The sequence below is a fragment of the Narcine bancroftii genome, chromosome 14 (genome assembly GCF_036971445.1).
Source record: "Narcine bancroftii isolate sNarBan1 chromosome 14, sNarBan1.hap1, whole genome shotgun sequence".
In the NCBI taxonomy this organism is placed as follows: Eukaryota; Metazoa; Chordata; class Chondrichthyes; order Torpediniformes; family Narcinidae; genus Narcine; species Narcine bancroftii.
The window spans coordinates 13,676,776-13,703,775 of NC_091482.1; the positions used below are offsets into that span (position 1 = coordinate 13,676,776).

Below are 27,000 nucleotides of genomic sequence, written 5' to 3' on the forward strand. Positions count from 1 at the left end.
AAGGAGAATGGCATGAGGAAAAGGTTTGTTGCATAGTTGGAATCTGAGATGCACTGCCTGCCTATGTGGTGAAGGCATTCAAGAGTGAGCTGGATCCATACTGCTAAGTAGCTCGTGTAGAGAGCCAATAGAGACATGATGGGCCAAATGTCCTCTTTCTATGCTTTAACCTTCACATGATTTTAAATGTTTTTAAGATGAAGTTACTCCCACAATTTTATTGGCCAGGGAGTTCCAGGATTTAAAGTCAAAGATGTCTTAATCCAAGCTTTTATTTGGAGGACTGTTGTCTGGAACCATTAACAATGACTTATTTACATTGCAGGCTTTTCTGTCTAAAATTAAAAACAAAACTGAGGCAAAAGGAAAGAGAACAGCAGGAAAAAGTCAATGCAGCTAATCAAGAACAAAGAAAACAAAACCTACAAGTTCATTTCAGAGATTGGATGCTGAGCACCAATGGAATTGTGCTGCTTAGTTTGGTAATTATAATCTTTAAAAAATAATGTATAAGAAATTAGGACAATTCTTGCACTTTTTTTTCTATCTTTACTCAGGTCTAACAGCAAATGTCTCAGAGACCACTGAATCATCTTTGAATGGGCTTATAAGAAAGTTGTGCATATTTTATCACTGGAGATATATTGATTATTTCAGTTTTCAGAAACAGTGAAGTGCAAACCCATTTTTCAGTATTACTGTCCATTCTTGGTGTCCTGTATATCAGATATTAGTAAGACAGGTGAGCAACCTGCTTTTGGCCTCTGCATCTAAAGTTGGTGTGCAAAAGGGTTTCTGACTCTTTCCCCAACACCTTTTACAGGAATAGCTCTTTCATACCATCTCATTGGAGAAAAAACAAAGACTGAGGCCTAAGATCTGACCTAGTTTCATAGCCAGTCCTTCGGGACTGAGATTTGTGGATTCTGGGATGACGAATGAGGCCCACATAAGAACCACAGACTCTTCCACTGATGGGTAATAGGTGCTTGACAGGGAAGGCAGATGTGTGGTTCCTTCTGCCATTTATGCCAGCCTTCCATATGTGCCCAACTTCCACACTCCATGTTCTGATTACCATCCTAAACGTGCCTCGTCTATTTTGAATGGTCTTGGGTGAAGGAGTCCAGGAGTTAGTGAAGATGTTGAACATATAAAACCCTAACGTGAAGGTGGCAAGGAGAGTCTGTGCCATTGTCACAGTCTTCAGAGTAATAAGCGGACCCTTTGATGTAACTTAGCAGTGTTGGACAGTACTTTGTAGAAGAGTCAAGACAAAAAGAACATGCAATAAAGATCATTGGCAAATAACAAATCATGAGGAAAACAGATCAGGACATGCAAAGCTGGAAAGGCAGACTCATTCATGGCACTGAAAAAGGACTTGGATAAGTGAAAGGAAAATGTATGGAGGTTGTGGATGGAGGCAGTAGAGTGGGATGAGCTTGCATAAGGCCAAAACGACTCAAAACAATGCTATAACCTTTTTGACATTCTGTGATGATCTTCAAAGAGAAGTCAAATTTATTGTCATCTGATTGCACAAATACAACCTGAGATACTCTGGTCTCAGTGCAAAACACTCAGACACACAACCAGAGGTGAAGTGTTGCTTCATTTGAAAAGCCCATTTGGGCCCCTGAACTGTGGTGAGTGAGGGAGGAGATGTGGGCGCCAGCATTTCACTTCCTGTGGCCACAGGGAAAAATGCCGGCGGGGTGGGGGGGGGGCAATTGGTGAAGAGGGTTATTGGTGAAGAGGGTTGAGTGCAAAAGGAAGTCGCGGAGGGAGTGGTCCCGATGGAAGGCAGAGAGGGGAGGAGACGGGAAGATGTGTCTGGTATTGAGCTCATGTTGCAAGTGCAGGAGATTACGGAGGATAATGTGCGTGATGTGGAGGCTGGAGGACGGTAGGTGGGTTTGTAAAATATGTCGATAGAAAGCTTGTCAAGAAAGAGGTATCGGTGCCACAAGACTCGCACCACCAGGTTCAGGAACAGCTGCTACCCCTACACCAGGGGTGTCAAACTCAAATTCACAGAGGGCCATAATTAAAAACTTGGATTAAGTCATGGGCCAAACTAAATATTTATTGAAAATTTTCAACAACATCTGCATGTTTTCTCTTCTTTCAACATAGGTAATGTTAAACTTTTTCCTATTAAAATAAATGTTTAATAATAGTTTTGGTTAAACTCTTTCCAGAAGAAGCATTAACAAATGAGAAATAAAATATTCAATAAATAATATTTCTCTATAGCCTTTAAGCTTCTTTTAAATGTATTTTTATTCACAAGCCAACAAGTCAAAAAAATAACAACTTGCTTCAATGAAAATCCAATCTTTCAACTATGAACAGTCCAAAGTTAACCAAAGAAAATATTAATCCAAGCTTAGATTGCTACACTATGATTGACTCTGATGCACCTGGGTCTAAACCAGATACTTAGCATCTCTTCTTAGATGCAAGTTCATCACACTCTGGGGTCAGAGTTTGCCTCCCACCTGTCTTGAAAGGTCCTGTTTTCTGTCTTTCGTTTGACCATTTTTCGTAAGGGGTTTATTACATGTGAGTTAGGCGACAGGTCGCAGATGCTCATGAAAGTAAAGAGAGGAGGTGGGGGCGATTAACGGGCTGACGGGTCGGCGCCAACGCATTTGCAAAGCATTCTGGGATTTGTAGTATTAGCTGTGCATGCGCTATACTGGCGCGGCGGCCAGCGGGCCAGCTTTAATACATATTTGATATGATCTTGCGGGCCAAATATAATTATATCACGGGCCAAATTTGGCCCGCGGGCCTGAGTTTGACATGTGTGCCCTACACCATCAGACTCCTCAACAACAAACAACAACAAACAGAGATTCATTTAAGGGCTCTTACTTTTGCACTTTATTGTTTTCTATTTCTCTTTATACTGCACAGTCAATTTGTTTACATTGTGTACAGTTTTTTTTTGCACGACCAATAAGTGATAATTCTGTTTCACCCAGAGGAAAAAGAATCTCAGGGTTATACAGTATGTAATGTCATGCATGTATTCTGACAATAAATCTAAAGTCTGAATCTGCCTCATCAATCAGAGGTTGGGATTTGAAACAAGGTGGTATGAGAAAATGCAGTAAGATATCAATGCATAATTGCTAACCTGTATATTTCTATTCTAGGCTCAAAGTGTTTTGGTTTCCTTTTCGGAGGTTTTTTCTGATTACCTTTTTGAAACATTTGAAGGTAAGATCATGCAGACATAAAAATAAATGGTCATTTGATTTTATTTTCATCCAGCTGTACTTTCTCACCTGATATATTGACTCACATTGGGGTAAGTTTGGAGTAGTCCTCTCACACATTACCTGCCATCATTATGAGAAAAGAGTAGGGCTGAAGTCTGAGACCAAACTTGCTCTCATTAGGTTTCAGCAATGAAATGTTCTTTCAACCTCCTACTCCTGGGACCACAGGATGGTTCACATTTGATTCCCTGCTAAAATTACTACTATCTGGGATCTCTAGATATGAACAGCAGAGTAGGTCAATGCTCCAATCCACTAGATCAATGTCGGAGGCAGTTCAAACTGGCTTCAATAATCTTTAGAATTTGGCATGCAAACTAATTCATCAAGAACAAATAAAATTGGATGCAATATGTAAATTCTGAAGAAAAACTTCGACCCTGCGACGCAGTAATCAGTTATAAAAATTAAGGTGCCATATTGAGTGCTACATGCCAAGCTCTATGGTATTTCTTACATAATGTGGGCATCCATAATTACATCACAACTCATTCTGTCCATTGCATTTGAAAGGCATATGTCACCCTTGCAAGCCAGAAGCATGCAGAGCAGACAGGTTGTGACATCACATTTCATACAAAGAATCTGCAAGTTATAAAGGATGCTGAAAGAGGAATGGAGAGAAAATGTGTTGGTTAGCAACATCAAGTTGAGGTTTAATTTAGTTTTGGTCACAAAATACTGAGTACAGTGAGAAGGGTTCTACGAACAAGCTAATAGGCTTCCTCTAATATTTCATACAGCCGTATGAAGAGCACAATTTATAGAGTATAGGATTACAATGAAAAGGAATACTAATTAGTACCAAGCCAGAGTAGCATGAGCGCACTGTTCACTCAGGAGCTTGATGGCGACAGGGAAGAAAATGGTCTTTAAGGTCTTTGGTGTTTGCTTTCATACTCTTAAGCCTTCTCACCAGTTGGTGGAGGGAGAAGATAGCGTTTCTTGGATGAGATTGTCTTTCAGGATGTTGGCTACCTTCCTTTGGCAGTGTGAGACATGGATGGAGTCCATGGAGGGGACGAAAATGGATGAAATTGTTAGGATGATCCATTGAATGTGGTAGTTGGTAGGGTGAAAGCTGAAGGCAAAAGGAATTCTATCCTTGCTCTGAGTGGAACGAGAAAGCTTGTGAGTAGAGTCATGCAGTATCTTGAGTCATGGTTAAGGAAATAGAAATGCATCATGGAATTATCAGAACTAAACAGGCAGCATCAGAATAACTGTGAATAAGGAATGGAGTTCTTTCAGGAGGCAGGATGAGAGGAGGTGTGGTCGAGATAGTTGTGGGAGAAAGTGGGCTTGTGATGAATGAATGGATATTGGTTGCTAACTTGTTCCTAAAAATAAGGATAGAGAAGTCATGAAGAAGGAAGAGCTTGAGAAAACATGGATGCTGTATAATTGAAAGCATGGTGGAAATTAGCAGCAAAGCTGCTGAAACATTTGAGTTCTCTGCAAATGACAAAAGCAGTGTCAGTTCATTCATCACGTTCCTCGAAAAATAACGAGGAAGTGGCTTAGGAGGATTACTACGAGGACTGTTATACATTTCCTACAAATAGATAAGTTACAATGAATTGGTGAAGTGGAAAAATTGAGGTGATTAGTATCATACCAGTGGTAAATAATGAACAGATGTCAAAGGAGCGGGAGTCCAGTAGAGATGTCAAGTTCAGTCTGTACTTCTGAAGATGGGAGAAAAGGTCTGAATGCAGCATTAGGACTCCAGGCAATAGGAATGTGCACAAAGCTGAATGTCATGTTGGACCCAGCATTCATTAAGATTTGATCCTGGGTGGTAAAGCTGAGGTTCCTGCTGCAACTGATAATTTGGGAATGGGGTCAGCAATGGGGGGGTGGTGGGTTGGAGGTGGTGGTTGGTAGAGAAGCTCAGAAATCAATGTAAGGAGTAAGATTGAAGGATGAGAAGATGGGGACAGCTGAAAATGAGGTAAGAAAGTTCTGAAGTAATGTTCAAATTCAAGGATGTTGGACATATTTCAAGTCTGAATGAAAGATGCATATGCAAGTTTAATTGCAAACTACTGATATATCTGTGGATTGGACTTTATCTAAATGTTTGCTGTTTATTTTGGTTATCCAACTAAATTAAAAGTAAATCATCTAACTTCGATGTTCTTCAATTCTTTTTCTTGTGGCCCCAGAACAAAGTATATGAGACAGCATTGGTTAAAATTTAATTCCTGACTGGAAGCCTTCTTCTAAAATTTGGTCCCATAAACTTCAATAGAAGTGGAGTGGAACATACAGTATGTTCGCTGTCTTTCTGAGGCAGTGGGAAATGCAAAAGAGGCTTTTGTGATGTTCTGAGCCACATTTACTACCTTCTGCAGCTTCCTATCTTGGGCAGAGTAGCTCCTATACCACTTCATGATGTATCCAGATAGGATGTCTTCAATAGTACACATGTAGAAGTCATTAATAGATATAGGAGAACATGCCAAACTTATTTTTGTTGCATTAATATATGTTTGGTCCAGGTCAGGTTCCTGGAAATGTTGGCTCCAGGAACTTGGAAGCTATCAACATTGATGTGGATGAGAGAATGGGTTCTACTAATCCCCACCCTCCTGAAATCTATATAAGCTCTCCACTGACATTGAGAGAAAAGTTGTTATCTTGGCATCAGTGAACTTAAGGATGGAGTTGGAGCAATATTCAGCTAGGTAGTATTGTGTTTCGAGGAAATATTGTAAGGACTGAGTACACATCCTTGTGGAGTGCTAGCATTGAGTATAATCGTGGGCCTGTGTCCCATTTACCCAAAGGGTCATATTTCCCTGACATGCTTCATATTGATGTTTTAATATGTTTAAGATTTCATTACTAAAGGAAAAATTCAGTGATATTCTGCTTCCACATGGAGATCATGCATAACCTCATTCTCTGATCCACACTCTGTTCTGTGAGGTGTCACTTGGAGTGGTGTGGCCAAATTGAATTTGCTAACTGTGAACAAGTATTTTTATAGTAATGACTAACTAGGTCAACTACAACACTTAGCTTAGCATTCATTTCCTGATTATGCAACTTACTTTATCTTTTGGCAAATGTTCTTCCCCAGGTGTTTATTCTACTTCATGATTCTGATGAAAGTCAATGGTATAGTGAATAGCAATAAAATGATAAACTTTTGTTGGGAAAATTGTTGCACGAGTTCAGGAATAAAAGTAAAATTACATTAGAATAGCAAAAGAGAGAAATGGCACAGTTAGCGTAGCAATTAGCGCAACACTGTTATAGCACCAGCAATTGGGACCAGGATTCAAATCCCATGTTGTCTTTAAGGAGTTTGTGTGTCCTCCCAGTGCCTGCGTACATTTTCCCTGGGGACTCCAGTTTCCTCCCATCCTCCAAAACGTAGGTCACTTGGTGTGATTAGCCAGCATGGGCTTGTGGACCAAAAGGTCCTATTACCATGTTGTATGTCTAAGTTTTTAAAAAATAAAAAAATAAAACCTGTGTATCATCCATTTTATGAGTTGGAAGTCAAACAAAAATGGAATAAAGAGAAAGGTATCATACATAGAGGCACAAGAGACTGCATATACTGGAAAAAGTACATAATGAACTATGAACATAAATACCCAAAATAATCAGATAATCTCCAGTCTAGAATCAGGAACAACAGACCACTTCAAACAGAACACAAGCAACATATTGTGGGAGAATAGTCCCTCTGTTTAATGAAGAATCTCTGTGTTTTCAATTTAACTTTTCTGTCACATTCACAGGAGGCATAAAAACCATGTTACAGTTACTAAAGTATTTCAGATTTAGAATTTGGCATGAAATCTAATTATGGTTACGTGTGCTTTTATGCTGGAGAAATTACCTTGTCTCATTTCTTTTCATTCATTAATGCCAGTCATGCCTTTAACATGGAGGGTATGATTCCTATTTTTGGAACATCATTTCATTTCCAATGGTTTATATTTCCCATTGAGTCATTCTTAATCCCTGTTAAAAGGAAAATGATGGCCAAGAATTCTCTCCCTTTCCAGGTTTCAAATCCAAATTCCATGGATGATAATCACAAGATCACAAGACAAAGGAACTCCAATTTCCAGCCTTTTCCCCATATCCCTTGATGCCCTCACTGATGAGATACTTGTCTATTTCTTGTTTAAATATTCCCAGTGATCTGGCTTCCACTGCTGTATGCGGCAGTGAGTTCCACAGATCTACGACCCTCTGGCTAAAGAAGTTCTTCCTAATCTCTGTTTTATAATGGTTGCAAATGAAGACAAATGAACTATCAATTTTCTTAAATTCTATAGAAAAACAACAGGAACTCTTTTAATAATAGCTGTTTTTAATTCTGAAAATTACACTACCTATAGAAGTGTTTAATTTCAGTTAGCTCAATGCCATGTCACACAATGTTTACATGATGATTTATATTATCGTACTTCTCAACGTTTCTAAGTGAAGATGGATGAGTTAAGTAGAAATCTAGAGAAATCTGGTGCTGTGAGATTGTGCTTTTAAAATACTAGCCAGAAATTTCTAAAGAAAATTGTCTAAAACGCCAATATTTTTTGAAAAAAGCATGTGGGTTGATGGATTGCCAGTAATTAAACAATTTGTATTAATGCATTTCAGTTTTTCACTTAGATAACTGTGTCTAAATTGTAATACACAATTTAGACAATTACAATTTAGACATTTAGTTATCTATTAATATCATACATTTAAATTAATATAGGAATTTTATTTTAAAAAAATCATTGTGTTATATCTTTCATCTGGTTGTCCTCTTCTGTGTATTTAAACATAGATGTGAGATATGACAAGGAATTAGAAGAGATAGATACAACAGGAAAAATATTAAATGAAGAGGAGTTTGTAGAGGTAGGAATTCGATCACTGAATCTACATAAGTATTTACAATTGAGCTTATTCCAATAAATACAATATATTTTGACCAAATTATCACTGCGAATTGGAAAACATTGGCTTGTATTATAAACTACCTTTAGATTGTGAGAAAACTGAAATTAGAAGAAAGGTTTTTTGAACTGTGAGAAATAATGGAATGTTGTAGCGTGTTGTGAGTGAGCGCAGCGAAGAGACTGAGACAACAGGCTGTGACCTCTCTATCACAACTGCTTTAATTTGAATCTCGTGCTGCAGCTTTTAAGCCTTATTCTGTTCCGCCCCCAATGACCCGACGCTTGGGTCCTGATGACACAAGCGTGTATGCAACCTTCCAGTCTGGACCAGAAGAGATGGTCCCGCGACACCATCCTTGCCGCAGCTTCCCCGCCGACTGCGCACGACAAGTGGGGCCGATTTGCCGCTATAAGAATGTGCATTGCCACACAACCCCCCCCCCCCCTTCCAAAGCTGTACCAATGCCCTTGAAATGCGTCGTGGGAGATGCTGTTTTGGTGGCTGACCTTTACGCGCTGGCGGGGGAGACTGTACTGGCTGGGACAAATCCACATGTGCTGGCTTTAAACAGTCCAGCATGAATACCTCCTCTTTGCCCCCAATGTTAAGGGTGAACATTGCATGTTGCGGTGTAGCACAATGTATGGGGCCTCATAAGGCCTCATTGAAGTGGAGCTCTGTGTGCACTCCTGTGCATGAACATAAACTCACAGGAAATCCGGGGGTAGTTGCAGGGCCATTGGTCGTGTTGGCAGGGGTGGTGCGATGGAGCCCAGTTTGTCATGAAGCTGCTCAAGGAAGACGGTGGCGTCGGTGTCATGTTTGGTTGCCAGGGGAAGGAACTGCGATGGTCTCTCCGTAGACTAGATTGGCTGAGGAGATCACGAGGTTGTCCTTGGGCACTGTGTGAATGCCTAAGAGAACCCAGGGAAGCTCGTCTACCTAGTTGGGCTTATCAAGATTTGTCATCAGCGCTGATTTAAGGTGGCAGTGGAAACACTTGTCTAGTCCATGGGCTTGAAGGTGGTAAGCTGTGGTGCAGTGCAGCTGGGTTCCCAGGAGTCAGGAGAGTTGTGTCCACAGGGCGCAGGTGAATTGTGCTCCCCGGTCGGTCATAACCTCTGCCTGGATACCAAAACGGGAGACCCAGGTGGAGAGGAAAGCCCTGGAGGTGTCTGGGATGGGTATGTCCTCTGGCAGCAAGTAATTCTGTCCATCACTGTGAGTAGGTAGCGGGATCCCCAGGAGACAGGCAGTGGTCTGACTAGATCTAGATGGATGTATTGAAACCTTCAGGTTGGCTGTCGAAGTGTTAGAGTTCTCCCACGCAGTGATCTGTTTGCACATGCCAAACAAATTTTGGGGATACTAGCCGCACAGTTGTGCAGATGGATGGGTGTGATAAGCCGTGGATTAAGTAAAAAACCATTCTCCTCCACTGGGCGAGGTTGAGAGGACGGGGCTGGCCAGTGGAAATGTTGCAGAGGAGTGTGGTGCTGTCGGCGTCCAGTGGGAGATCTCAGAGCTGTAACCCCGTGGTTGCTGTTCTGGAGCTGAGTGTCTCTGGGTCGTTCTGCTGGGCCTGAGCCAGATCATGGTAGTGTTGGCCTGAAAAGTGCATTGGCAATGACACTGTGCTTTCCAGAGAGGTGTCGGATATGAGACATTGTATATAGATATGTTTTAAAGGAGATAAATTTTGGGGGTTTTTTTAGTGTAGGCTACAAACACTTCACAACAAATCTCATTTAAAATGCCAGAGGTCTGCTCAAGCCATACAGTCCATTCTCTGAGTGCCTTCGCAAAAACTTTGAAGAATGCCTAGTGAGACTTAACGGGTAGGTGTTAATTGAACATGCTATGGAATAATGGATTATTGTATTGCAACAGATGAACGGACTTGGAAGATTGGGTTCGATGCTGTAGTCTGTCTGAATGCAGTTTGCTGTTCTAAGAAGGTCATTTGGTTTTGCAAGCAGAGCGAGACAAACAGGTTTTTCTCTGAGAGAGTGTATGAGAGAGAATTCAGTTCTACAGTTCAGCAGCAGCAGTTGGACTGGAACAGGACAAGCTGGCAAGCTTGTGGAAAAACTCCATTTTGAAGACAGATTGTGAGTTCTTAGTTCAGCCTGTTCAAAGCCCTTGTGGTCCATACAAGAGGAGATGGCTGGCTGTATAACGTTTCACCTGAGATAGGGAAACAGAAAAGGAAATCTGTGGTGACCTGAAAGAAAGAGGTTATCATCTGGAAAACCCTGATGGGGCAAGTTTTTTTGGCAAGGCACTGATTGGAAGGAATCAGTTTGTGTCCAATGAGCAACAAATCTCTCTCTGAAAACCAACAAGAACCTTCCTGAGTGGTAACCATTTTCCTCTCAAGCACCAAAGCCTGGTGAAATTCATAAACGTTAAATTCTGTGCACAGTATAAGAATTGCCTGATACTGGTGAACTGAGTGAGAAGTGAGATTGAACTGTGAATCAAATAACTTTTCTGAACTTACACACACATTACATACTTGTGCACTTAGAATTAGTAGGGGGTTCAGTTAATAGTAACAAGTTAGAGTTTGATCCTGTTTTCATGTTTAAAGATAATTAAAAGCAACTTTTTAAGTAATCATTTGTCTTGGTGAATTTCTGGGTTTTGGGGTCCTCTGGGCCTCTAATAGATAGCAGTGGTGAATTCAGAGATGTAGGACAAGTGTCTCTGTTGTTGGGCAAACCACAGGTCGGAGAACTTTGAGAAGGCAAAATTAAGTGGCTTGTAGTCGGTGTAGATGGTGAACAGGCACCCTTCCAGGAAATAATTGAAATGGCGGACAGCCAGGTAAAGGTAAAGTAGTTCTCTGTCTTTGCTCATTGGACATACACAAAATGATTTCTTCCAATCAGTCCCTTCAGTGTCTTGCTGAAGAATCTTGCCCCATCATGGGTTTTCCAAATGATAACCTCTTCTTCCAGGTCATCACAGAGTTCCTTTTGTTTCCTTTATTTCAGGAGAAACACTTTAGCCACCCATTTCCTCTTGTAAGGACTACAAGGGTTTTGAACAGGCTGAACTCAGAACTTACAACCCGCCATTTTGCAACTTCAATTGCTAAAAGAGAAGACATCTGTTTGTTTATCCTCTCTCTACTTGTAAAAACCATATGACTTCTTACAGGGCTCAAAACCCAATCTTTGAAAGATCATCAGTATCTCAGAGCCTGGACTTTATTGCCCATACTTCATTACTTCTGCAAAGTCAACCGGAGCCTCAACATCTAGCTTCAGCAAAGCTCTTGCATTTTAAATGAGATGTCTTTTATGGTGTTACTCTGGAAAGTGTAACCTACACTAAACCCCATAATCTATCTCTTTTAAAGACATATTTTCCTATAACTATTCTAACATACCCTGTAAGAACATTCATATAAATTATAAATAGTAAATGACCCTCCTCTGCAGGCGTGTCTCAAGAGGATAGTATATATAAATGTGCAGATTGCCGTCCTAGGGATCCTTATTGTTTTCCACCATGATTCCACATGGATGATTTTTAAAAAGAAAACAAAAGCATGTCTCTGATCACCTGGGTTAGGTCCTGGAGCACTGTTAGGTGCCATTAACTGCTTCATTGTGAGATAATGCCTCAGTTGAAAGGCAGAAGAAAAACATTTGGTTTCCTGTTTCTAAACCAGTCCAGGACACAGAAACATTAATTGGATTAACTTCAATGTTTTTGAAGCTGATTAAAATTGATAAGAAGACCACTGAGGTTGATAAAAGGGGCTTCACCATTTAATAAATGATATAGTACATGAGTTCAATGAACTTATTACCACTAACCCTCAGTTCATATATCTGTGGTCTGACTTCCGGTGCTCCAAATGCGAATTAGAGTTGAATGTTTTTGACAAATAAGTATGTAACTGATGTAGACCAGATGAATATAAAATCACAGCTGTTTGAGCACTCTATTCAGTCTGCCAAAGTTGAATTACTGCAGAATTTATTACAGATTCCTGCTTTAAGTGTTCCTTTCCCAGGACCCGTAATTCTTTACCTCCCTCTTGCAATCTTTTCACCATAGTTTTTTTCTGTCAGAGGATTGTGTCATCCTGGTTTATCATCACTTCTTTCCAAAGATGCTGCTTGAGCATTGAGGCTCCTCTCAGTTTCCCATATAAACTCTGGAATGCTGTTCATTTCTTCCTGGCAAATTACACATGAATATGCGTGATTGGGATGAAATAAAAAAAACCTCTTCTATGAAGCTGACAAAATGGTCAAGTGGCTTCTTTCTATGTCACATCATTCGATAATTAACAAATCATCTTCAGAAAAATATGAAGATTTCCGTCAGTCCAAAAGCTTTTGAACTTGTGTGGAATGAAGGCTCAAAGCCATTATGCATTCATGCAAAATATTATTGCTTTAAATGGCCAAGTAAATATGCTAACATGGAAGACAATAGCATTTCCCACAAATGTTCAGCAATGTACAATTATTAGCCCAGTATCAAACATTTCATAGCCATATGTGATATAGATAGAACTAGCTCTCCGTTGCTTGTCTTTGCATCCTTTAATAGATCTTTTGCTCATTAGAAAATGCTCCTGGTTAAATTGCCTTTCTTGGTTGAACCACCATGAGGACATGTGTAAGAATTGTCATTTGCTGACTATATTATAGAACTTCTGGCGGTGGTCAATGTGGCAGGCACCAAGAGATTTCTTTAAGCAGTCCTTGTACCTCTTCTTTGGTGCACCTCTGTCTCGGTGGCCAGTGGAGAGCTCGCCATATAACATGATCTTGGGAAGGCGATGGTCCTCCATTCTGGAGACGTGACCCACCAGCGCAGTTGGGTCTTCAGCAGCATGGATTCGATGCTTGCAGACTCTGCCAGCTCGAGTACTTCGATGTGGGCTGATATCACCTCCAACCGTGCATCTTGGCGCCTCACAGTTCGGCGGGCAGCAACCTCCTTTGAAGAAGACCGCAGAGCCCACCTCACTGACAAAAGACAAAGGAAGAAAAACCCAACACCCAACCCCAACCAACCAATTTTCCCTTGCAACCGCTGCAACCGTGCCTGCCTGTCCCACATCGGACTTGTCAGTCACCAACGAGCCTGCAGCAGTCGTGGACATACCCCTCCATAAATCTTCGTCCGCGAAGCCAAGCCAAAGAAAGAAAGAAGATATAGAACTTCTACTTGGATGTTGGAAATGCCTGACTGGATTGAGGTGCATTGGTAATGATAGTTTCTTACTGAGAGATGGAATTTTTAAAATGTTCTTTTTGCATTCTTCGGTCCTCAAGGGTTTGACTGTACTTTGTAGAATTGCAAAGACCCTGGAGAATAGTTGAGAATACAGATTGCAAAATACTTAATTTCTTACCCTTTGTTATAGTCGTATATTAATAAACTCCTGCTCATTCTCAGAACACCAGCAAAGGAAAATATATTACACTGCTCCCCAAAGACCAGAAGTTCTGACAAGCTACCATTTGTGGAAACAGCCAACATATCCAGAGCTAGAGTACAGTTTTTTATTTGAGAACCTAATGGATATACTTGAGGAAAAGAAGACAATTTTTTTAGCACTGAATTGAGAGGAAATCTGTGGCTTTTACTGTATGGTTTTATTCAGCTTGGAATTTTCTCTTATTTTTTTTCCTGCTTCTCCCCCCACCTTCCTCTGACACTGCAGGCAAGCAGTCTAGTAAGCCAGGAATTCAACCATATCTGAAGATGCACATTTTGACAGTAACAATGCACAATGATGTACCATCTGCTGCAAAGAGAGAGGCTCTTGAAACCAGTCTTAGATACATGAGCAATGATACAGAGGTGCTCAGTAGCACAGCCAGTGGAGCCACTGTTTCACAGTACCAACAACCTGGTTTTGATACTGTGCTCTGGTGCTGTCTGTGTGGAGTTCGCACATTTTCTCTGTGACCACATGGAGTTTCCTCCAGGTGCTCCAAGACGTGTCAAAGATATGCAATATAGTTGTTTAATTGATCGTTGTCAGTTCCTCCTAATGTGGTGAATGGGAGAATTTGATGAGAATGTGGGGAGGATAAAAATGAGATAAACATAGGATGAATGTAAATGAATGGTTGTTGTCAGTGAAAACTTAACATAACATAACAATTACAGCACGGAAACAGGCCATTAGGCCCTTCTAGTCCGCACCGAACCAAACACCCCTTTCTGGTCCCACCTCCCTGCACAATGCCCATAACCCTCCATCTTCTTCTCATCCATATACCTGTCCAACCTTTTCTTAAATAATACAATTGACTCCGCCGCCACTATTTCTCCCGGAAGATCATTCCACACGGCTACCACTCTCTGAGTAAAGAAGTTCCCCCTCATGTTACCTCTAAACCTCTGCCCCTTAATTCTTAACTCATGTCCTCTTGTTTTAATCTTTCCTCCTCTTAATGGAAATAGTCTATCCACATCCATTCTGTCTATCCCTTTCATAATCTTAAATACTTCTATACCTCTCAACCTTCTACGCTCCAAAGAATAAAGACCCAATCTGTCCAATCTCTCCCCATACTCCAGATGCTTAAACCCAGGCAACATTCTGGTAAACCTTCTCTGCACTCTCTCCACTCTGTTTATATCCTTCCTATAATTAGGCGACCAGAACTGCACACAGAACTCCAAATTAGGCCGCACCAACGTCTTATACAATCTCAACATCACCTCCCAACTCCTATGTTGTTTCCATGCTGTATTCCTCTGTGACTGACACAAGGACCACATTTCCATCAACCCAGAGTTGTGTTATTAAAAACAAAACTTTCATATTTGCTGCAACTGGAAATCCAATTGCAGTTCTGATTGTCATTGGTTTTAAGTTTTGAAGTGAAGCTACACTTACCAGTAGAAGAGGCGAGACTGGGAATTCACAGTCTAATCCTCACATTACTTGTTTATTGATTTTCAGTTAGTTTCTTTTTTCTATCTCTTGGTTTACAAGTTTTTTTTCATCCCCATGCTCCAGCATTTGAATGAGAGAAAACAAGATTTGTGTTTTATAGAGACACAATGCCAGAACCTTGAGCAAACAAAGAGAAACAGGAGGGACACAACAGACCAGGCAGCATCCATGGTGAAAAAAGAATAGTCAACACTTCAGGTTAGAACTCTTTTCAAGACTACGTTGGAAAAGTGAGAAAACAAGCGGAAAAAGAAAGGGGAAAAGGGTAGGTGAAGGGCAAAATGTTGAGACATACTGGACAAATGAAGGTGGGAGAGGTAGAGTTCTGAGATGGCCTGTTTGAGGGTGCATTGAGTGAACCTAGAACTGGAATGGATTAGAAAAATTGGAACAGGCAAAGGACAGCTGGAAAATGAGAAACCAGATTGAAATGGAGTTCACCTGAAATTGGAAAATTCAATATCCATTTCATTGGGTTGTATTTGCAGGTGGCACTGCCCAACAGTTGTGAACAAGGATGGAGATAGAAGGTGCTTGGAAGGCTAAACAGCCTATTAACAAGCTCCTACAGCCGATGAGTCCATGCCCCACAATTACACCCTTGTGACCAATCACCCTACCAATCCTGTAAATCTTTAAAATATGAGAGGCCACTGGAGCACCCAGAGAAAATGCATGTGGGCACAGGGAGAACATATGAATTCGTTACAGGCAGCATTGGATTCAAACCTGAATTGTTGGCACTGTAATAGCATTGTGTCTATTGCCGTGCACACCGTGCCACCCTATGGAAGCTTGGGAAATCATTATGAAATGGAGGGATTGAAGGCTGAGACTTGAAGGAAGAAAAACCATCTTAATATGTTGGCAAACAATTTGTACTGAAAGGGAGATATGGAAAACTCAGCGATCAGAGCAGTGGACAAGCCAGAGACTCCTTTGAGGGAATGGGAAGCCTGCTTCAAAAACAAAATCTTGAGCTAACTGATTCTTCATCCTTCTAACTGCAAGGTTCCTCAAACATCCATTGAAGATAAATATCAGGTTCAAATCAGATTGTGGGAGTCAGATTAAAAAATTTTAATAAAATTTCCCAGCTCTTAAAGGCACAACACTTCAATACATAGAGCCAGCCTGTGTATGGCAAGGCAAATTTATAATTTTCAATCTGCCTCTGCCATATCCTCAACTCACATCCATTGGTGGGGGTTGGGGAAGTGGGGGCAGATTAATGTAGAGTCTCATGAATATGTTCCCACCTTAAAAATCAAATGGAAAATATTTTAAACTGCATCTCAATAGTAATGCCACCTCTAAACAACTGTCAACATTCAAATATGTTCTACTCATCTCTCCTTAATGACCCAATTATTGTTATTAGAACTACTCATATAGATATTATTGCATCTTTTTTTATCACTTCATCAGATCGATGACTGCAGCTGTTCTTGTGAATTCTTTCATGAATTATAGCATGTTATTCTATACAGAAATTACTACAGTGAAATATATTAATAATTGTGTTGGCTCAACTGCACACATGAATGCATTAAGTCTGACCTTTACAGCAATGGTTCAATCACGCCTTTATAGTTCAGTCATGCTTTCAACAGACACTTAACAAGGTTTCTGATTATTTCATAATTAGTTTCATGTAAAGTACTGTGCCTCAAGGATTGGATAAACTTTTAGAAAATTATTTGTAGCCTTGGGGCAAGCTTTTGGATGAATATCTCCCCACATCTCAAGGTTATAAAATTAACAGAATAATTTCTTACGATTCACAGCCTTAAAGAAGACAACACTATGTTGTTAAATGATAAAAATAATAATATATCAAAAAGAGGACCTGGTTAATAACATCAAAATGTTATCAGGCCTGCATTGGCAAAGATCCAGAAGCAAATTTCCTGTTTACCACAGTACTGATGGCAGGTGTGTGACACAGGGAGATAGAAAGAGGAGAGGGAAGAAAACACAAAAGGGCATGTGCAAAATTTAATAAAAGGACAATGAACCCATCCAATCTGATTTAGATAGAGGCCATTCAGCCTATTAAGTCCAGGTTGGCTCTCAAAGCAATCCATCACTTACTTTCCTGTAACTGATACTGTCTCTCACATGCCCATTACTCCCCTAAATTCACCTGGTGTCCATCTACTTTGGGGCAACTTACAGTAGCCAATTCTTTTATTAGCATTTCTGTGGATGTGAAATGGAACCAGAGTACCCAACAAAAAACTTCCTGATCACAAGGAGAATGTGTGATCTCTGCATAACCAATACCCGAGGTCAGGATCAAACCAGGATTGTTGAAACTGTACAGCTGCCATGCCAAGATATTTACAAGGCTTCAGCTACCCTCCAATCTCACCTATTTTCCTGGTTTAGGGATTATTTACCATGTAGGGAGAGTCCTGGTGGGATCAGACTCACAATAATATTCAGATACCCTTGCAGAGAACAGGCAAGTGACAGAAGAGCCCTAAAAAAAGGAGAAAGGATGTTTTTCATTCCTCAAATGTGACTACAAAACCAAAGAAGGGGAAAGGTCAAATGGATGCCAGAGATTACATAGAATGCTACAGCACAGAAAACAGGCCTATCAGTCCTTATAGTCTGTGCCGATCATTATTCCACTAATCCCATTGACCTGCTCTCATCCATGCATCTATCTAATTTATTCTTAAGATCGAGAATGCATTCACCACATCAGATGGCAGCTCATTTCACACTCCCACCACTCTCTGAATGAAGAACTTTCCCCTAATGTTCCCCCAAACCTTACCTCTTTCAGCTTAAAACTATGACCTCTCTATTTATTTCCCCCAATCTAAGTGGAAAAAGCCTACTCGCATCCAGTCTGTCTATACTTCTCATAATCTTGTAGACCTCTATCAAATCTCCCCTTATTGTTCTTTGTTCCAAGGAATAAAGCCCTAACCTGTTTAATCTTTCCCTGTAACTCAACTCCTGAAGACCCAACAACATCCTAGTAAATCTTCTCTGCACTCTTTCAATCTTATTGATATCCTTCCTGTCGTTAGGTGACCAGAATTGCACACAGTATTCAAAATTTGGCCTCATCAATGTCTTAAACAACTTCAACATAATATCCCAACTCCTATACTTAATACTTTATAAAGGCTAAAATGCCAAAACCTTTCTTTTCAACCCTGTCCACCTGCGATGTCACCTTCAAGAAAAAATGTATCTGTATTCACAAATCCCTTTGTTCCTGCACACTCCTCAGTCCCATACCATTTACTGTGTATGTCCTACCTTGGTTTGCCCTTCCAAAATGCACCACCTCATGCTTTTCTGCATTAAACACCATCTGCCATTTTTTGGCCCATTCTGCTAGTTGGTCCAGATCCCTCTGCAAGCTTTGAAAATCTTCCTCACTGTCCACAATGCCTCCTATCTTTGTGTCATCAGCAAACTTGCCATTTTAACATCCAGATCATTGATATAGACAACAAATAACAATGGTCCCAACACAGATCCCTGAGGGAACACCACTAGGCACAGGCCTCCAGTCTGAGAAGCAATCATCCACTACCACTCTCTGTTTTCTCCCACACAGCCAATTTTGAATCCAGTTTACAACCTCCTCATAGATATCTAGTGTCTTAACCTTCTGAACTAACCTCCCATGTGGACCTTGTCAAAGGCTTTATTAAAGTCCATGGAGCCTTTCCTTCATCTACCTTCTTGGTAACCTCCTTGAAAAACTCTATAACAGTGGTTCTCAACCTTTCTCTTTCCACTCACATACCACTTTAAGTTAACCCTATGTCATCAGTGATCTGTGATTAGTAATGGATTGCTTAAGGTGATATGTGAGTAGAAAGGGAAGGTTGAGAACCACTGCTCTAGACCCAATTGTTACTTAAATATTTTGCTTGAAAAAAAATTATCATATGCCCATTTCCTTTGGAGTTTAGAAACTGTGCACATAACGAGTCCATCCACATTCTACCTTAAGCAATTCCTTACTAGTCACAGTAGCCATAGCACCTATGGCATAGGGAATGTTTAAGGCGGTATGTGAATGGAAAGAAAAAGATTGAGAACCACTGCTCCACAAGATTCGTTAAACACAACCTACCATGCACAAAACCATACTGATTGTTTGTGACATTGCCAGGAAAATTCAAGTATTTTTATTATGTCAGGAAACTAATATTAGAAGGACTGACGAAGAGATGTACAGAGGTTTAATGGAATGGTCAACAATATGGGTAAATTCATATCCAACCTCTCAGAAAAGATGGTTCCATTGAGAAGATGAACAGAAAAGAACATTGAATGGGAGTGGGTTCATGGGCATGAAAAGTCATGGAGCGAAGTAAAGAAACTGCTCACAGAGGAACCAGTTCTGAGGGTTTACGACCCAGTGAGACCCATCAAGATATCATCAGACACATCACATAGTGGGCTCAGTGCAGTTTTTCTGCAAAAATATGATGACTGGCAACCCATTGCATATACATCATGCTCAATGACAGACGCAGAGATGAGATACACTCAAATTGAAAAAGAGCTGCTCAGCATCACATTCGCCTGTGAAAGATTTCATCAGTTTGTGACAGGACAAGCAATCAGTGTAGGGACTGACCATAGCCCTTGATTACTTTGTTCCAAAAGCCATTAAGTGAATGTCCACTTAGAATACAAAGAATGATGATTAGGCTGCAACGTTATACACTGAAAGTGGCGTTCGGGTAAGCTAATGTACATAGCAGACATGTTGTCTAGAGTTGTTGACACAAGAGAGCCCGCACACACTAAAATGGATGAAGACATGAACCCCTTTGTAGATATGATCACAAGTGCACTGCCCAGATCAGATGCAAAAATGGAGCTCATAAAATCAGAGACAAACAAAGATGAAACACTGAGACAACTGAGAAAAAACATCTTGGATAGATGGCCCAACATGAAGCAGGACTGCTTACTGATGTTTCAGAGTACTGGAACTGCAGGGCAGAACTATCAGTGGTTGAAGACATCATCTACAAAGGAAGCAAAATCCTTTTCCCAAAGAGTCTGAGGAAAGAGAAGCTAAAAAGGATGCATGGAGGACATCTCAGAATCAAAACGTGTAAGAAAAGAGCACAAGAGGTGATGTACTGGCCAAGAATAAACAATGATATAACAAATGAAGTGTCAAAATGTACAATATGCTGGAAATATCAAGCAAGCAATTCTAAAGAACTATTAAAGCAACACCCAGCACCATACAGACCTTATCAGAAGATAGACACTGACCTATTTGAATGTCAAGGGAAGGACTATCTTGTAGTCACAGACTATTGCTCCCTGTATTCACAGGTGTGTAAACTGAACACCACCTCTGCAGATGGTGTAATAGCAGGAATGAAAGCCATATTCTCCAGACATGGCGTGGCAAGTGAGGTTTTCATAGATAATGGACCTCAGATTTGCAATTTAAAGTTCTGACAGTTTGCAAAGAGTGGGACTTTGTCCACACCACGTCAAGTCCTCATTTTTCATAGTCCTATGGTCTTGTGGAAAAATCAGTACAGACAGTGAAAAGACTGATGAACAAGGCAAAAGACAGTGGAACATATTTCTACCAGAGCATACTAGTATGCCACTCGAGTGTGGTAGGACACCAGCACAACTCCTTATAGGACATAGGTCAAGATCAAACCTTCCCATTTAGGAGAATCTCCTAAAAACAAAAGAGGGGAGGAAGTGAGGAAATTCAAAGAACAACAGAAAGAAAAACAAAAGTATTACTTTGGCAGAGGAACAAAAAACATACCGGAATTCCACATTGGGGACCAAGTAAGGCTAAAAGACAAAACAAACTTATGGACTCAGAAGGGAATTGTTCTCAGTGAAGTCCGACCAAGATCATACACCATTCAGACAGATGACAATGCTGTTCTACAAAGAAATCGTCGAGACCTTCAAATGGAACCAGCCACAGTAGATGGAAAGACAGATACTGTTGAACAACCTGAATGCACAGCTGAGAAGACATAGTCTGAGGCAACAACTCAGATTCAAGGACAATCAATCAGGAAATCGTCAAGACATGTGAATCCTCCTAAGAGACTCACTGAGCAAATTTAAAGACTCCTGTAATAGAATGAAGTAGTGCTATCTTATTCACTCTTCAAGTTTTAGTGTATGTAAATGTGAACACAAAACAAGTTTAAAAAATGTTAACAATGTTGATAATAATGAAAATGTAAGTTCTTGGTGCTAAAGTTAAAATTACAGAGTTATACGAAGAAAACCTGTTAGTTAAAAGTAAGCTACTTTTGTTATAAGAAAGGGAGATGTAATGATAGTGATTATGGATGCAATGCAACTAGTAATGCCTTACTGTTTGATTATACTTGGCTGCCACCAGGGGCTGACACAGAGCAGGGCACTGCAGTATGCTGATCTGTAATGGAGACTTGCAGCCTCATGGTGCTGTTTACACAACTTTAAAGTAAAGAACCTTTTCCTTCATCCATGTGTTGTCTAAGAACTCACACACACAAATACAAGATGAAATAGTTACATTGGTGTACCAGTAGTTGTGATGGGCCCCCTTACCTTCCAGACCCCTAGGCTTCAGTCCACTCAGCTTAATGGTAATCTGCCACTGTTTGTGCCTCCTCCAGATACTGAAACCCAGGAGTTCGCTGTGGATGTGACAGCAGCATCCTAATAAAAGAAATGGTTCGATTCATGATCAATTACACAAAGACTGAAAGTTGCCGAAGCTGAAGGCTTTTATTTGCAAGAGATGGATAGCATCCCTGTGTTGGTCGCTCACACTGACCTGGAATCGAACTGGGGGCAGGGTTGTGGCATGACAGCCTTTATGGGGAAAAAAGGGGAGGAGCCATGTGGCATGACAGCCTTTATGGGGGAAAAAGGGGAGGAGTCATGAGCTGGCCCAGTGAGAGCAGGGTCAACCAGGAAAGGTCATGTTATTTACATATGACAAATATGTACAATAGTGATTTCACCACGTGGTTAAAATAATTTATTCTGGGAAGGTCTATTATAAGAACCTTCATTTAATTTTGTATTATCTATATAAGATTTAAGACAAAAGATCAAGGATAAAAGGTATTGTTTTCTTGATCATACTTTGCACTACAAAGTAACTTGGTGATGGTAGGTATAAATATGAAAGATTGTGGGATAGTCGTTGAAAGGTAGGATAAACAGGGATAGGAAACAGAATGGGAACATGGGAATGGTGTGCATGGGAAGTTTAAGATGACAGATTGAGAGTTGAGGCAGAATTCTGCTAGCCCTATGCACTGTAGCAGAGTAAAAGCTCTCAAGTGGAACAGGGCCTGATTCAAACAAAAGTGTTGCAATCAATTACATCATAGATGCACCTGCATGTTAACCATGGACCCAAACAAAGACGATACAGTCTTCAACCTGCCATCGGGATCTGCTGCAACTTTTATTTCCTAAAAGTAAACTTTATTCACAGATAGAAAACCATTGAATGAGCTGGGAATTTTCTATTTGGAGCGTAGAAGGATGAGAGGAGACTTAATAAGAGGTCTACAAGATTATGAAAGGCATAAATAGAGTGATCAGCCAGTACCTGTTACCCAGGGCAGGATCAGCAAACACCAGGGGACATATGTACAAAGTTAAGGGAGAGAAATTTAGGGGAGACAACAGGGGTAAATGTTTTACACAGAGTTGTGGGTGTATGGAATGCCTTGCCAGGGATGGTAGTGGAGACTGAACATTGGGGGCATTTAAGAGACTCTTAGACAGACACATGGATGAAAGAAACATAGAGAGTTATGGGTAGGGAGAGTTTCATTTTTTTTTAGAAAGAAACATATGGGTCGGCACAACATAGAGGGCCAAAAGGCCTGTATTGTTCTATTTTCTATGTTATGTCTCTTGCCACCCTTAGTTTTGAATCCATACATTTCCATCACTGTACATTTCTACATTCATTTACAGCACCCTCCATAATGTTTGGGACAAAGATACTTTGTTCCTTTATTTGCCACTGTTCTCCACAGTTTTAAATTTGTAATAAAATAATTCATATGTAATTGAAGTGCACATTGCAGATTTTATTCACGGTTATTTGTATACATTTTGGTTTGACCATGTAGAAATTACAGCACTTTTTATACCTCGACCCTCTTTTCAGAGTTACATAATGTTTGGTATATTTGACTCCAAAGGTATGTTTAATGGCTTCATTGGTGCAGATATAAGAGGGTTAGGCTTGTTCCTCAGCTTTTGATCACTTTTGGAGTCTGTAGTTTTTTCAAAGTGAAGGGAGGACTAGAGCTGTGCCAGTGAAGGTTAAAGAAGCCATTATTAGGCTGAAAAACAAGAATAAAAAAGTAAGAGATATCGCCCAAACCTAACTTAGGATTATCAAAATCAACTGTTTGGAACATCATTAAGAAGAAAGAACGTGCTGATAAGCTCAATAATTGAAAAAGGACTGGTATTCCAAGAAAAACCTCCTCTACTGATGACAGAAGAATCCTCATCATAATGAAGAAAAATCCCAACGTATGTCTGACAGATCAAAAACGTTCTTCAGGGGGCAGGTGTTGATGTGTCAACTGTCTGCAGAAGACTTTGTTAACAGGAATATAGAGGGTACATTACAAGATGCAAACCATGGTAAAGTGGTATGCTTTGGATCTTGGGCAGTTCCTTTTCCGCCTCCACACTTTGCTCTTGCCATCCCTCTGATAGGGATTAATCTTGGTCTCATCTGTCCACAAGAAATTTTTCCAGAATTCTGCGGGCTCTTTGAAATACTTCTTGGCAAGCTGTAAGATGGTCATCCTTCCTGTGGCAACCTATTGGTTTGCATCTTGCAGTGTAACTTCTGTATCTCTTTTCATGAAGTCTTCTGTAGACAGTAGTCATTGACAAAGTGTCTTTGACCAAAATGTTATGGAGGGCATTGTGTTCTTACACATTGCCACCACTTGTCGTTACTCCCCCTCTGTTGTGTGAAGGGCTTCCCCTTCATCTCAGCCCCTCAATGCCTGGAAACAGAAGAACTCTAGATTTGTGGTCCTTCCCCACAGTGCCCTCGTTTTGGCTGCACCAAGCCTCAGGGTGTCCCTCAGCTTGTAATCCTGCAGCCTTGAAGGTGCCAGTCGGTAACATTCCTACACCAGCATCTCCATGTGCTGAAAAACCAACTGGGAACAGCCCGTAAATCAGAGTTCTCTGAAACACTGCTGCAGGGGATGAACCGAGACAAGGACCCTTGCAATCTTCTCCACACACTCTTAGCGAATCTGTGTTCTGTAAAGAGGTATATGACTGTCTCCACTCCACCACAGCCACCTTGGGGACAACATGTGTTGTGGAAGATGTTCCAGTTGTATAGAAAGGGTCTGACTGGAGGGCTCCTCGCACCACCAACCAGGTCAATTCTTAGTGCTTGTTTGTGACTACGAGTGCTGAGGCATTTCACCAGATGACCTGGACAGTCTGCTCCAGGACCCACCCCACCGTATCCATTAAGTCTCAGTGTCTGCAGAATTTCCATACTGACCACTACCTGGTGGCCATGTGGTTGAAGGTGTTTGTCTAGAAAATACTTTTCCATGAAGATTAGATGGTGTCGCAAAGTCCAGCTGACTGGATATTGTGCGGCAATGGAGCCATCACAACATCTGGGACAGGTAGAACCTCAGAACAAAGCAGCATTTGATTCCCTTGTACTTGGGTTCCATGCACAACCTAATGCAGCCACACATGAAGGTCATCAGGATGAGGGCTGGGTTGGGTACGCCCTTGCCCCCATTGTTTGGTGACTTGCACACAGTGACCCTTCAGATCCTTTCCATCTTGGATCCTCATATGAACCAGAAGACTGCTGAGGTGATCACTAGGCCAGAGATGCAGGATGTGGGCCACACCTATGCTACATACAGCAGTACCAAAAGCACCTCGCACCTGATGAACAGGTTCTTCCCTGTTATTGAAAGGGACCGCTGGTCCCACAGATCCAATATCTGGTGGACCTTTGCGATCCACTTTGATCAATTCTTGAGCACACCTTGTCCCTGCCAAACTAGATCCCCAACACCTTCAGGTAGTTAGATCTGACTGTGAAGGGAATGGTAGGCCAGTCAGACCTGAGAGCATTGCCTTGCTCTTCTTGCAGTTTTCCCTGGTGCCCAACGCAGACTCAAAATGGCCACAGATGCTGATCAGTCTGTGTGTCCGAACAGAAGACAGAGATATCATATGTACAGGGAGTCCTTGACCTGAGTGCCTTCACTATCTGGCAATGTCACTCCTCTTATGCCCTCATCTTTTCTGATGAATTCTGAAAAGGGGTCCATCTAGCACACAAATAAGACTGGAGTGAGTGGGCAACCTTGCCTGACTCCAGACTTTCCTACCCATTGATTTGGACTGTGCTACCTATGTCTGTGTAGAGCAGTTTAATCCAATTTGGATTTCCTCCTCAAAGCCAATTTTGGAGAGCACATCCATCATGGACATGTGTGATATCTGCCAAAAGCCTTCTAGTCTAAGCTGACCAGGCAAGTGTCCACCCCACCCTGTCCTGCATGTAGGCGCATGAGCAGTGCATGGCTGACCAAAATATTCCTGCCCGAATGTGCAAGTTTGGTCTGGGTTGATCATCTGTCCCAAGACGGTCTTAACTCAATTGTCAATGGCTTTGGACTGGATTTTGTAGTCAAATGTTTAACGATAATATGGGTCTCCAACACCTGATATCCACCTTCTCCCTTCTGTTTGAAGGTGCTCTTCCTTAGGGAGCTTGACATGCTGCCTGCCAGGTCGGGGCCCACCCAGTCGCACAGAACCATGTACAACTCAGCCGATGAGCCATTGCTTCCGGGAGTCTTACTCAACCCAAAAGAATGATGGAGTCTGGCAGCTCCACCAGGGTAATTCTCTGGTCCAAACTCTCCTGCTTGCTATCATTTAAAACCTCCATGATAGAGAGCAGGAAGTACTGGGAGGCTATTCTGTCTTTGGCCTTAATGTTGTACATTTTGGCATAAAAGGATCTGTTGATCCTATGTATCCCTGAGTTGTCCTTCCTTAAAGCTGTGGATCACAGAGCTCCCTCTATAAACATTTTGGAAGAAGAAGCATAAGCACGTCTCATCCTGCTCCACTGTGTGGTCTCTGGATTGGAAGATGATCTTGGAGGACTCAGAAGTGAACTTCACCTCGGAGTTCCTCCTTCATATCCACCCCTCTCAACTGCAGAAGGAGGAGTTGCTGCAGATCAGAGTTGGCTCAGTTCCCCCTGACTCTGTCTTTCTCTCTGAACACCTTAGAGAATAAAGAACTTCTTGATGTTCTCCTTGCTCTCTTTCCACCAGTTCACTGAGGAATCAAAGAAGGGTTTCACAGTTCTCCAACCAGTGTACTCCTTTAGTTCCTCTATGTTGTCAGGGGTCATTAACTTCATGTTCACCTTCCACATTCCCTAGCCCACTTTCTGGTCCTCCTGTAGGTGACAAGAGGTGCAAAGGAGGCAGTGTTCAGAGAAGAACACCAGCGTGATGTCAGTGGTTCTGTCCATGATGGCTTTCGATACAAAGACAAAGCCTATCTGAGACTGGGTTGAGTCATCCAATCTTGATCAGGTGGACTCTGGCTGTGTTCCACCTGTGGAGTTGCTGAAGGCATAGCACAGCTGTGCATTCCTTACTGTCTCCAACAGGTGTCTGGAGGAGCTGTCCAGTCTGATATATCTGCACCACCAGATCGTCTAGCCATATCAATGATGCAATTGAAGTCACCAGCCAGAACAACTGGCTTGGAATTTGCCAACAATGGTGAGAGCTGCTGGAA

At 41.3% G+C, this 27,000-nt stretch overlaps 1 protein-coding gene across 5 annotated transcripts in view; it reads left to right on the forward strand.

Annotated features, from left to right (window-relative positions):
- Positions 1–27,000, forward strand: part of LOC138749241 (EF-hand calcium-binding domain-containing protein 5-like) — a 128,939-nt gene that overhangs the window by 18,262 nt on the left and 83,677 nt on the right. For all 5 annotated transcript variants that reach the window (XM_069910364.1, XM_069910367.1, XM_069910366.1 and 2 more), the window contains exons 3-5: positions 326–482; positions 3,168–3,231; positions 8,098–8,171. In XM_069910364.1, the coding sequence (XP_069766465.1) occupies positions 326–482; positions 3,168–3,231; positions 8,098–8,171 (295 nt within the window). The remainder of the gene's footprint in view (positions 1–325; positions 483–3,167; positions 3,232–8,097; positions 8,172–27,000) is intronic.